Source organism: Marmota marmota, unplaced genomic scaffold (assembly GCF_001458135.2).
Source record: "Marmota marmota marmota unplaced genomic scaffold, marMar, whole genome shotgun sequence".
NCBI lineage: Eukaryota > Metazoa > Chordata > Mammalia > Rodentia > Sciuridae > Marmota > Marmota marmota.
The window spans coordinates 4,909,891-4,923,009 of record NW_026000082.1 but is presented as its reverse complement, the minus strand read 5'-3'; the positions used below and the strand labels follow the sequence as shown (position 1 = coordinate 4,923,009).

Genomic DNA, 13,119 nt, shown 5'->3' with positions numbered 1-13,119 from the left:
GTTTTAAGTACTCACCAGGGCCACGTTTTAAGAAGGTAAAAGTCTTCCTTTAGCTGCTTTCTCCATTCTTTATGCATTATTAATTCTTCCAGCACCACCCAGCCCGTCTGTTCTTTTCTTGCAATTGAATTCTGAGTTTTGTCTTAAAAACTCTTAGGAGCTGTTTTTTGAGTTCCGTTTTTATATGAATTACTGGTCATATCTCTATGGTTTAAGCAAAATCCATAATATTTACAAAGGCAAATTTTATTCCATATGTTCTTTTTAAAATGACATGGTGGTGGAAAGAAAAGAAAACTTTCTGGCCTTAGGAGCAGATAACATCTGTGTTATGTTTGAAGAACCACAAGGTTAACCTTCTGATTTGGAGTAGCACTTTGTGCTGTGAACCTCTCAGTGATAAGTTTATTTTATTCTAGAAGTCTGAGCTTTTTACTAAAATGGCATATGTGACTTTCTTGATGTTTTAACCCATCTCATTTTCTCAGTCCATTCTCTGCTAATGTAATGGATATAAAGGAGATGGACTAATCACAGAAAACGTATTGTAATAGGAGATGGAAGTTTTGAGGCCTAGCTAAACCTTCTCTAAACCTCAAGAGCTGTTTTTATGTTTTAGAGATCTATCTATTTTAGAACATAAACTTTCACTTGTCATAAATTGATAGCATCGTGTAATTTTGGAACTAGGTACAATTCCTATAACATTTGTAAAAATATATTTGGAAAATTTATTTTTATAAAACAAGTCACAAGAATATGGAATACATTGAATGTTTACAGTGCAAAAAATTAACTTGTTCATGAGTGGATTTTATTTTTCTCTTTTTTTGTAGTGTTGAGATTTTTAGAGAACCCAATGTGTCTCTTGGTATCAGTATTGTTGGTGGACAAACGGTTATAAAACGCCTGAAGAATGGAGAGGAAATTAAAGGTATATTCATCAAACAAGTGCTAGAAGATAGTCCAGCAGGAAAAACAAATGCACTTAAAACTGGAGATAAAATCCTTGAGGTAAATGATGCTAAAATATTGTTTTTGTTTGAAACATATTTGAGACAGTAAAAGAATCGTAGCTAGAAGACCTTTCCTCACGTGTCGGTGCATGTATATATAATTGGTCTGTTCTATTTATATGCCTTAGTTCAGATGTTGTATTACAATTTGTGAGTTTCTCAAGTGTAGAGAAGAACAAATAATATGATAAAACAAAAACCCTCAGCTGATTGAAAATGACAGTTTAAAAAGGGGCTCTATATAGAATTGGGCAGATGGTGAGCATTATGCTTCTCCCAAGTCTTTAATGAGCTCTAAAGTTTATAATTGTGTTTCAGTGGAATATGTGTGCTTGCCTGGAGAAAGGAGTCCACCCTTCAAAGTTGAAGCCTCCATCAAGGGAAGGGGGGATCCATGGTCTACGTGTGGTGGGCTTTGGAGGGGCCAAATTTTAAAGGCACATCAAAGCAAAGAGATGTCATAGGATTGGAATGTGATTTTCCTTGTGCTAGATTTATTAGATGACATTATAGTTGGTATCTCTCATCCAAGAATCTGCTTGTCCTTGATTTATGGTTTCTGGTAGAATGCAAAGGGCCCTGAGGGTCATGGGTCAAAATCCAATAAATTATTAGTCCCGCCTTATTCTTAGTTTCCAAATAAATTGGAATTGAGAATTCAAACCTACTGACATCATCATGAAGATTAAATCAAAGAACTACATCAACTTGCTCTGTATGGACAAATCTGGGGTTATGGAGATTGAGTGTTCCTTATCTGAAATGCTTGAGACCAGAAGTATTTTAGAGTTTGGATTTTTTCAGGTTTTGGAGTAGTTGCATATACATGCTGCACTGTCTTGGGGATGGGACTCTAACCTAAACACAAAAATCATTTGTTTCATTTATACCTTACACACAAAACCTGAAGGTAATTTTATGTAATATTTTTAGTGCACTTGTAATTGTAACCTGCTGCATGAGCTTAGTTAGGTATGGAGTTTTCTAATTGCGGTAACCCATCAGTGCTTTACAGAGTTTCAGATTTTGAATTTTTTGAACGAGGAGTGTTTGAGTTGTATTTGTGCTTGTGAAATACATTTCTTAAACACAATAATAATGTGGTAGTGAAGAAAATGACCAAAACTTGCTCCCCTTACAGCGTTAACATTGATAGTGTTAACTATGTTTGCTTAATATAGTGTTCTTGGAGGTACGTAGACTGTGTTAACAAGTTAGGTTTCCCCACTTTCTATAATAAGGAACCCTTTAGAGTTACCCAAATTTATTGAACACAGGCTCTTTTACTAAAAGTGTTCTATGTTGTTAGGGTACTTCTATTTTAACACAATTTGAAAAATATTCAACTGCTCAATTGTGATAATCGGCAGTTGGTTTAAAATATTCCTGTCAGTTTAATGGTGAGATAGCAAAAGTCCAGAAAGAGATTCCCCACAATTGCCACACCCCCAGAATTGTGTACTGTGCTAATGACAGAGTGAGAACTTAAAGTTCTATCATACACAATAACTTATTTCACAATTGCCATACAAAGGGAATTAATTATGTACCATGCTCTACCAATTTTGGATCATTATATTTAACCAGGGCCGTTGTTAATAATGTATTTGTCATATTAATTTTCCTGAAGTTGAAGTGTTATTTTTCTAAAAAAGGCAAAGCATTTTGTGGGCCAATCTTATTTTTTTTCCTGGCTGTGGTGTAATCAATAGACTCTGGCTGTTCTCAACTTACACGAACTTTGAATTAACTTACCAACGATATCTAATGCCTTTCCAGTCAGACTAACTCACTGTGTTTCAGGTGTCTGGAGTAGATTTGCAGAACGCCTCGCACAATGAAGCAGTTGAGGCCATTAAGAACTCTGGGAACCCCGTGGTGTTCGTGGTTCAGAGCTTGTCACCTACTCCGAGAGTAAGTTTTAGGTTCTGTTTCCAAAAGGTTAATAATATTCTTTCTTTCTCTAATCAAGCTTTACCTCCAAATATTTTATAAGTGTTTTCTTTGTTACTTAGCTACATTATTTTTGAGAAAAAGGTATTTGCTTTATACAAATTTAGTCATTAATTTCAATTTTCATTTTTCATCCCAATTTTGATCTCTTGGTCAAATTTGAGTTTTAACAGTGTGCATTGAGCTTAGTCACAGGCTTTGGTGGCAAACAGACCTGTTTTTAGTTTCTCAATTCCTTATTTACCAGCTTTGCTAACTTGAAGGCAAGTTATTTCACTTTTCTAAGTCTGTTACTCTGTTTATGAAATGCTTTGAACATAGAGAAGGTCAGGTGTAAACACATTCTAAAGATACCACCAAATGTTCTATATATTTATTAAAGCATATAAAAATGCAGACATGTTGACAATGATGCATGTTCTACTATTGGAAATTTGAATTAAAAAATGACAGTACTGCTGGACACAGTGGCACATGTGACTCGGGAGGCTGAGATATGAGGATCACAAGTTCAAGGCCAGTCTGGGCAACTTAGTTTGACCTTGTCTCAAAAAATAAAATAAAATAAAATAAAAAAGGACAGAGATGTAGTTTGGTGGTAGAACATGGGTGAGGCCCCTGGGTTCAATCCCCAGTACCACTACCCCGCCCCCCCTCCCCCGCAAAAAAAAAGAAAGACAAAATTTGATTCTAAAAATTTTCTTCTGTAATTAGTTATCTGGTATGGAATTGAAATTCTGACATGAAAGTGTCAATGGCAGGTTGTATCATATTATATTGCAATGTGCTGCAGATGTGTTATCCTTAAATCCTATAACTGAAGAACAGTTGTTCAAAATTTGGCACTTCTGAACAGTAGAAAATTTTGCATATTTAACAAAAATTATTTGCTTTTCAATATAGTCTCATGCTTTTGAACGTTTTGAACTGGCAGGTACATGGTTGGTTGCCCCAGCAGGAGGCTTTGATGGGGTAGGTCAGCATTCTTGTAACCTGTTGGTGTGAAGTGGCCTCGGCCTTCTCCCATTCTCCCATCAGCGGCTCGGTGCTGCGCCACAGTACACAGCCTTCCATTCTTAGTGCTGTTCTTACACCATCCAAACTGAGAGGGTGAACTGAATAAAGTCCTCTCATTTTCATAAAATCTGAAATTTAATTAGGTTTTTTGGAATTCAGTTTTTAACTCTTATACTATTGAGAATGTAGTTGAGGCCATCACTTTTATTTCTGGAAACTGAATTCAATAGGAAAATTGGCCAGATTATTCTTTGCCAAATGTCATTTCCCAAGAAATAAATTCTGAGTAAAAATGAGTCAATCAAATTGTACATTTATATGGCCAACTGTGTGAATACCCTACTGAAAAATATTCAAAGCATTTAAACAGGTTATAGAGTCAGCCAAAAAGGCCATGTTTTCAATCCAGCCTTTGCTAGTGAGCTGAAGTGGAAATTTCTTGCTTGGAGGACATGAACAGTGCTATTTCTTTCAATTGTTAATAAAAAGAAAGAAAAGAAAAAGAAAACCTCTTAATCATCATGCTACACTCACATCACTTCTCCCCCCCCGTGTGCTGTAACAGGCTGCCACACTGTGCACTCCAATCGTCAAGCATTGAACCGTAGTCTGTGGTCCCAGCCAAGGGAGTACATCCTGTGGATGGTGTTAAAACTATGTCTATGACTTGTTCTATTTTTAACTCGGTTTTAGCACAAAAGGATTCCTTCCTGTTGAATGAGGCAAGGAAACAAACCAAGTTTAATACTTCCCAAAATGATTCTTTTGGCTTAATTATTGGTGCAAGTCATATAGACCATCCAGGAATAAAAAATATAGGCAATGCCTTAGTTTTTTTTTGTTGTTGTTGTTGTTTAATTTTTGGGATTGGTTCTCACAATGTTGTTGCCCAGGCTGTCCCTGATCTCCTGGGCCCAAGTGATGCTTGTGCCTCAGCCTTCTGAGTAGTTGGGTCTGCAGGCATATTCCACTGTGCCTGGCTACCTTAATCATTTTGACCCGTTTGCATTAAATTTTGAACAATTCCCTCAAAACCTAAAAAGTCATTTCCTAATGTTATGCCCATCAAAGGTCCAATATCTAAAAGTGCCATAGTAACATAAAAATTCTCACGATACTATGAATTGAGTGGTGATCATCTTATGTGTACCTTTTAAACCTCTCTGTAAATTCTCAACTGTATTTTCAGCATGTTGGAAAAATTTCTGTATGTGTTTAGAATTTACTTGGCAAATGCTTATTTGAGAGTAGAACCCATGACTTATATTGTACTCCTCTATAGGAAGTTTATATGCCAAGACATTATTTTTTTACTTAATAACATAACTGCATCACATTTTTTTTTTATTTCCAAAACAAATTTTTTGAATTGGGTTTAATTTCAGCTCATTAAGTTTATCATCACTTTCTTCTTATAGTCCAGTTGTACTTCCTTAATACCATAATGGCACCTGTTTTTTTGGCACATGCATGTTTTGCATTATCAATCTCATACAAATATATATTTTTTTACTTTTACAAGAAATATGCTGTCTTCTGTTTTCTCCAAAGTTGTAGTCTTTTGTGAGCATTTTGTCAATTTAAATTTAATAATAAGCATACAGAAATATTTCTCCTCTATTCAAAAAACAAAAGTAGACTAGCATTGTTCTATTTTAAGATTTTTTTCAGGATAAGAAATGAATTTCTATAGACCTGCCAATCTCTGATTTAGGTTGTTGTATACATTGAATAGAGAAATAAATACTAAGCACTATTATAGTGTCTGTTCAGATAGGAAACACTGACTTATATGCTAACAAGTCATTACTATTATATTCTTCTTAAATATTCCTGAGACTTTCTCATTCATTCTGAATTGATTTATTTCTTTAGCATAGTAAAAGTGAAGAAAATTTAATCTTAAATTGCATTTAGAGGGCTGTTTCTCATGGTAGTGTTTGCCTGGCACATGTGAAGCACTAGGTTCTATCCTCAGCACCATATAAAAATAAATAATAATAAAAAAGGTATTGTGTCTATCTACAAACAAATATATATATTAATTGCAATATATATAAAATTGCAAATATTAATTGCAAATATATATAAAATTGCAATTAGAGAGAAGTAGATTATTTTGTTTTAAATTTTGTCTAGATAGGCATTTAGGCAGTTCTTAATTTTCCAAGAAAGCAGAGTGATTTTTTTTTTTTTTTAATTTTCATGTCTGTCATCAGGGTGACTATTGCTATTAACCATTTGAAGAGCTTTAAAAGAATAACCAAAAATATTATATTTTTCTAAGATTTTTTCTTAGTTTTACAAAAAGAAATGAGTCAAAAAGTAGTTTATGTTGTTGGCATCATTAAGAATTAAAATCTTTTTATAAAATTGAACTTCATTTATTTGTAAACATTTAATGAATGCAACTATATATTAGGTCCTTTTAGAACACCTAGGTCAGCATTCAGATTTTACTTTGGAAAATGAAATGAAGTCTTCTTTATTATCTTCTGGATCCATGCACACAAACCTTTTAATTTTTATTCCTGATATATATCTATCTACATTTTACAGTATTTTGAGGTCATTTATCTTGACAAACTTCCAAACTTTTATTGTTTGCTTAGAATTGTACTTCTCATATCTTTACTTTTAGATGAAGTCATGAAGTTAATTAAGTATTTGTTGTTTTAAGAAGTAGAGTAAGAAGGACTGGGGTTGTGGCTCTGTGATAGTGCATTTGCTTACCTTGCATAAGACCCTGGGTTATATCCTCAGCACCACAAAACAACAGCAACAGCTGGTAAATGGATGGAACTGGAGACTATAATTCTAAGTGAAATAAGCCAGACTCAGAAAGTGAAGGGACAGATATTTTCTCTGATATGTGGAAGGTAGTCTAAAATTAAGGGGGAAAAGGAAAGAGAAGATAAAGAAGATGGAGTTAGGAAATTCCATCAAAATAAAAGAAAGATCAGGGGAGAAGAAGGAGATTTGAGGGAGAGGGAGAAAAGACAGAACAAGGTACAAATAGTGGAATGAATCTGATTAACTTTCCAATGTGCATATATGAATATACCACAGTGAATCTCATCATTATGTATATGCACAAGACACTAATTTTTTAAAAAAAATAATACATGGATCAGTAGAGTAGAGGAAAGGGATCAGAGGCAAGGAGGAGGGGAGAGTAAGGCTAAGTACTAGAGACTAATTAAAGCAAATTATATTTCATGCATTTATAATTATCAAAATGAATCCTAATGTTATAGAATCAATAAATTTGAAAAATAGTAACAGCACAGTAAGAACTGTAATGTGCTGGCATTTGAACTTATTCTTTTTCCTCCCTCCTTTTTTTTTTTCCTGTGATCATAGGTCATTCCTAACATACATAATAAGGGCAACAAAATCGCCAAAAACCAGAACCAAGACACTCCAGAAAAAAAGGAAAAGGTAACTTGAACCTTTCAAGCTTCTAAAAATATTTATGGTTTCTTCTTGCACTTTTGAGCTGTAACTAATAAAAATGTTTGTTTTTTGATAAGTGTCAGTGTAGACGCATTGTGTAAGTGTTTGTTCCCTGTGCACATAGCTGGTTCTCACCAGGACGAAGGCCAGAAACCTGGGGAAACAAAGGTAGAAAAATAGTATAAAAGACCAGTCAGCCATCCTTGTCTGTATCTCTCTTTCCCATTCAGCTGGACTAGTGTTTGGTCCATTCCTAGAACATGCTGCTCACACTTGGGAGTTTCTGTGACTTGGTTCTCTCAGCCTGGAAGCTTATTCTCACATTAATTTTCCTAAAGAATCCTTTTTATACTTCAAGGAACAGACCAAAGGTCATCTCTGTTATGAAACACTTGACTCTCAATCAGAGTTAATCACCCATTCCTGTTTTCCCACCTGTAGTCAAATAGAATTTGTTAACCTAAAAATTATTTTAGGATATGGTATCAGGTAGGGTAAATTTTCACTTTTTCCCATAAAGATAACTAGTTGTCCCACTGTTTAAAATAGGACCTCCATTACCCACTGATTTACATTGCAACTCTGTCAATACTTGGGTTACAAGGGGAGTCTCTTTTTGAGTTTCATCTTTGTTTCATTTGGTCACTCACTTTTCTATCCCTGCACATATGCTGTCCTACCTAAATTATAAATATAATAAATATACAATAAAAGATGTACCGTTTAACATTTATATTAACATTAAGAATTTTCTTCATGAATGATATTGACATTGAATTTTATCAGACATATTATCTGCATTCACTGAAATAATTATGTGTATAAGTTTTTTCTTCTTGAATCCTGTAATGTGGTAAATTCCATTTATAAATTTTAGATTGTTGAACTACCCTTGAATTCATGAATTAAGTTTAATTTGATCAAGATTTTTTTTTTACCATTGCTAGTATTAATACTTTCAAGATTTTTGCATCTATGGTCATGAATGAGATTGGCCTGGAAATTTTCATTTATATGGTTTTGGTTATGCTAAACTACTAAAAGGGATAGTTGAAATATTTTCCTCTTTCACTTTTCTGAGAATTTGTATAACATCTTAATTACCAGTTCCTTTATTGTTTGGTCAAACAAAACTATGAAGCCATTGTGGGCCTGTGTCTTCTATATGAGAAAAATTTAAAGTAGTAATTCAGTTATTGAATAGTTGTTGAACCATTCCAGATTTTCTATTTTTTTCACAGTCAGCTTTGGTCATTAACTTTTTCCTAGGAATTTTTATATCCCCCACATTTTGAAATATTTTTTGGCATAAAGTTATTCATATATTATCATAAGTTTCATCATCTTTGCTCCAGCTATAATTCTTTTTTACTCTGAATATAATGATTTGCCTTATCTTTTTTTCAGTCAGTCTCAGATGTACTATTTCATGTAGTTTTTCTTTTTTAAGAAGTACTTTTGAACTGTGTTGATCTTCTCTGTTTTGTCAATTTTCCGCTTAATCACTTTTGCTCTCATTTTTATATTGCCCTTTTTGTTTGGGCTCCATCCATTTACTCAACCCCCACCAAATTGCAGAGTTTGATTAATTTTTACCCTTTCTCTTTTCTAAAATACTAATTTAAGACCATAAATTTTTTCTAAGTCCCACATTTTCTACATTTTGAGATTTTAAGAATTTCTGTTGTTCAGTACTGTTTTTTGTAATAGTATTTACTTTTTTAATAGTTTATTTATTTATATGTGGTCTGAGAATCAAACCCAGTGCCTTACACATGCTAGGCAAGCACTCTGCCACTGAGCTACAACCCCAGTCCCAGTACTAAATCTTTTTTAGGCTTCCAGCATGATTTCTCTTTACTTAGGTTTATTTACAAATGTATTTTACCTGTCTATATGAATATTTTAAAGGACTTTTTATTTCTAACATTTCAGTTATAATCAGAGATTGTTGTTTATGAAATATTAGTCCTTTGACATTGGTTGAGACCTTTTTATGGCCCAGTACGTAGTTGGTTATTGTAAATGTCCTTTTGTTTTTGATTAAAGAAGAATGGCTATGTTATTTAGGTTCAGATTTTTATCAAAAGTTGTTGGGTCAAACTGAGTTATTCAGATATATACTTAACTAAGTTTTTGTTGTTGGTAGCATAACTTAATGCTCATTCATCTTGATGTTAAAATTAGTCTATTTTTATGTAGCTTTTAAAAATTTTATTTACACATTTTCAAATAAGTTTATTAGGTCCCTATAAGTTTAAAATTGTTATACATTCCTAGGGAATAGATGTGTATATTAATATGTAGATATGGTATATAGTGATGTCCCAGCAGCTATTTCATCTAATATTAGTAAAAGCATGATGGCTTTCTTTTTTGTGTCTACCTGATATTTTGGCTTGGAATTTTTTGAGCTGCACACATAAAATGAATTCAAGTCTCCCAGCCTGGGTGTATCTGGACTTGAATGAAACTGATAAGGAACATCTTTCTTCTCCTTTTCTCTTCCACCTTAAGCAAGGCCAAAGCCAGTAAATATCCCTACAATCTTGTGTGATCAGATGTTTTGGTTTGTTAGATCTGTTTTTATCTTTATCCATGGTAGATTTTTTTAAAGCCATAATTAAATTGTACACATAGGAAAACTTTATAGATGTGTACATGGGTACAATGAAGATGCTAACTTTGATGAGGACTTGGGGAAAGGGTTCTTGAAAAGAATGACAGCTGACTCTTGTCTTGAGTTTAGATTGTAATCACAAAGATTATATTCGGGTTGGCAGTAGCACATATTGTGTGATCAAGATTCTGTGGTTTTCCACAAATAATATGTAGATTCTAGAAGACTGTTGTTATTGTTTGTGGAAGTGTTCCGTACAGATTGCAGGTAATCATTGGCAGAATATTTCCTCAACCTTTTAGAAGTTACAGGCTTTATTTTCAGGGATAGGGTTGGGGAAGATGATATTTTTAGTCCAACTTCCCATCTTTCTTGACCTCAAAGGGACATTTGGAACTCAATAAATTCTTAGCTCTCATTAGATAAAAATGAGTAGATATATATAATTGTGTTTCTCTGATGGTCTAGAAAATATAATCTATAATAACAAAACAGATCAGTGGTTCCTAGGAATGGGGTGCCAGATGAAGGTCTGGAAAGGACTTAAAAAGAGACATAAATAAACTTTTGGGGGTGACATTTATGTTCATTATTTTGATTGTACTGAGGTTTAAAATTGTGCACTTTAAAATGTGTACAGTTTTTTATATGTCAGTCATGCCTCGGTATAGTGCAGTGAAGCTGTTGAAGATAAACAAAAATCATCCGCCCTCCTAGAGCTTACGTTCCAGCAAGGCAAGACAAACAAGATAGAATTCAGTGACTGCTGCTTGACAGGCCCATGTATGAGAGGGTTTGGGTTTGGAATGTGAGCTGTATGAGGGCGAGGACATCATGGTCTCATTCAATTGCCTAGCATCTAATAGGCATGAAGTACAAGTTTACTGAATGAATACAGAATCCTAAATACAGAAATCTCTGGTCTTAGGTCACCAGGGATAGATGCATATCCTCCAGGCAGGTGTCACCTTCTTGTACTCCACTAAACCTCCTCATTTAAGATTTATGGTTGTTTTTGGCCTGGAAAAGTTACAAAATCACTTTTTAGAACTTTTATCCATTATTGTGTGGTAAGAAGAGTTTCTCAGAATATTTAGTCTACCCTATTCCTGGAATCTTAGTGATTAATAATGTTGACTTGAAGGTCTGACTATTCATCAAATATTTGTTGGAAACCTCAGCCAGTTACTGTGTAGCAGTCCAGAGATATACCTAAAATGAAACTGACATGGTGTCTGTGGGCACCACAGAGTTAAATAAAGAGGCTACTAATTTAATTACTTCTGGCAGGTAATTTAGTTAATTCAGGAAGCTCCCACATAAGATCCCAGGAAGGAAAAGGTTAAATGTTTGATATCAACTTTGGCCAGCTCCATTAAGCCAAATACATAGCAAGGCTGTCTGTGTTTAGTGAGAATCTAGTAGGAGTCCAAAACTACTAGCAGTCAGTCTTCAGCTAAGTTCCTCATTACAAAGAAAAACAACTGACCACTAAGCTGAGGCTGTATGAAATCGTATCCCAATCTAAATCTCCATTACAGAATGGCGTTTAGCGACTGCAGAATGCTCTTTGCTATTTTCCTTTTCTCTGAAATCACATCTCATGTGCCAAGCCACTTATTGCATTCTGGAATGATGAAGCACCTGCATTCCAAGAGGCACACGGATGAGGGCAAAGTGCAGAAAAAATGAACAGAAATAAAATTAGTAATTAATAGAAATATTCCCAGGGCACCATGGGAGCACACCCTTTCCAAAGTCAGTATGCTCAAGTAGTGACTGATCCATCTCTTCAAAAGTTATCACCATCAGAAGAAATTCTTTTATGCATTATTCTCTCCTTAAGATGAAAGCAATATATGTTCTCTAGAATTATGGACAAACAAAAGAAGGCAATAAAAAAAACCACCCAGAACTCATTCCTAATAGCTGTAGGTTAGAGATAGAAATTTTAGCTTGAGGTCATTTCCATTAATTTTTTTTTTTTAAAATAAGAGAGTTACTAAAAAACTAAAAAAGAATCAATTAGCAGGTCTCAAATTCCTTGTCTTTCATTTATGCCTCATTTCAGTATTTTCTGACCTGTTTTGCATTATGTAGAGCCTGAAAGAAGAGGCAATCAAGATTATAGATCTTGGCTATATTCCCAGCTACTTCAGAGGCTGAGGCACAAATTTGAAGCCAGCCTCAGCAACTTAGTGAGACCCTGTCGCAAAGTAAATAAAAAGGACTGGGGATGTGACTCAGTGGTAAAGCACCCTTAGGTTCAATCTTGCTACCAAAAAAAAAAGTAAAATTACTAAAGGTTTATAACAACTCTTTTATATTTTCTTCCCAATTTTTTTAAAGTTTTATTTTGTGTATTCTGTGAATGGATTTCACAGCTGGGAGATTTGTTACTGGAGAAGCAGTCCTTGACAATTAGTCAACTTCATTTTTTTCCCCCCGAATATCATCAAATGAAAATGTTGTCTCTGGCAGAGACCCTAAAAATGAAGATTTTTAAACTTATAAAAATGTTAGACTTATAAAAGAGATACATTGTAAATTGCTGCTCAATTTACATTTGGGTCATGTCCCAATAAGCCCATAATAAATTGAAAATATTGGAAGTTGAAAGTGCATTTAACACACCTAAGCAAACATGATAGCTCAGCCACACTACGTACTGTATAGTTGCTGCTTCTTGTGGTCCCATGGTTGAGAGCTGTGCTCACTGCTGCTTCTGCTGCCTGGCTTCTGAAGAGAGTGCTGTACCATGTCACTTACCCCATGAAAACATCAAAATTCAAAGTACTGTTTCTCCTGTTGGTGTATTGCCTTTGTACCACTGTAAAGTCAAACCATCATATTTTGGGGACCAGCTGTACTGAAAATGAGAACATTTTCTTTTATGTATTATAACTCAGTAAGACTGATGTTAGAACATTCATCTAGGCCCAGTAAAGATCTAGATTTCAGGTCTAAGGGGGACCTTGTGAACAAAATGATTTCTTGTGAACCTCCTGATGGTACCTAGAATATTAAAAAAAAAAACAAAATAATATATATATATAT

The 13,119-nt window shown here is 34.2% G+C and overlaps 1 protein-coding gene across 6 annotated transcripts in view; it reads left to right on the top strand.

Annotated features, from left to right (window-relative positions):
• Patj (PATJ crumbs cell polarity complex component) overlaps nt 1-13,119 on the top strand; it is a 342,906-nt gene that overhangs the window by 133,479 nt on the left and 196,308 nt on the right. For 5 of the 6 annotated variants that reach the window (XM_048815263.1, XM_048815259.1, XM_015484922.2 and 2 more), the window contains exons 24-26: nt 837-1,014; nt 2,820-2,930; nt 7,350-7,427. In XM_048815263.1, coding sequence (XP_048671220.1) covers nt 837-1,014; nt 2,820-2,930; nt 7,350-7,427 — 367 coding nt within the window. The remainder of the gene's footprint in view (nt 1-836; nt 1,015-2,819; nt 2,931-7,349; nt 7,428-13,119) is intronic. The other variant, XM_048815262.1, reaches the window with a different exon arrangement.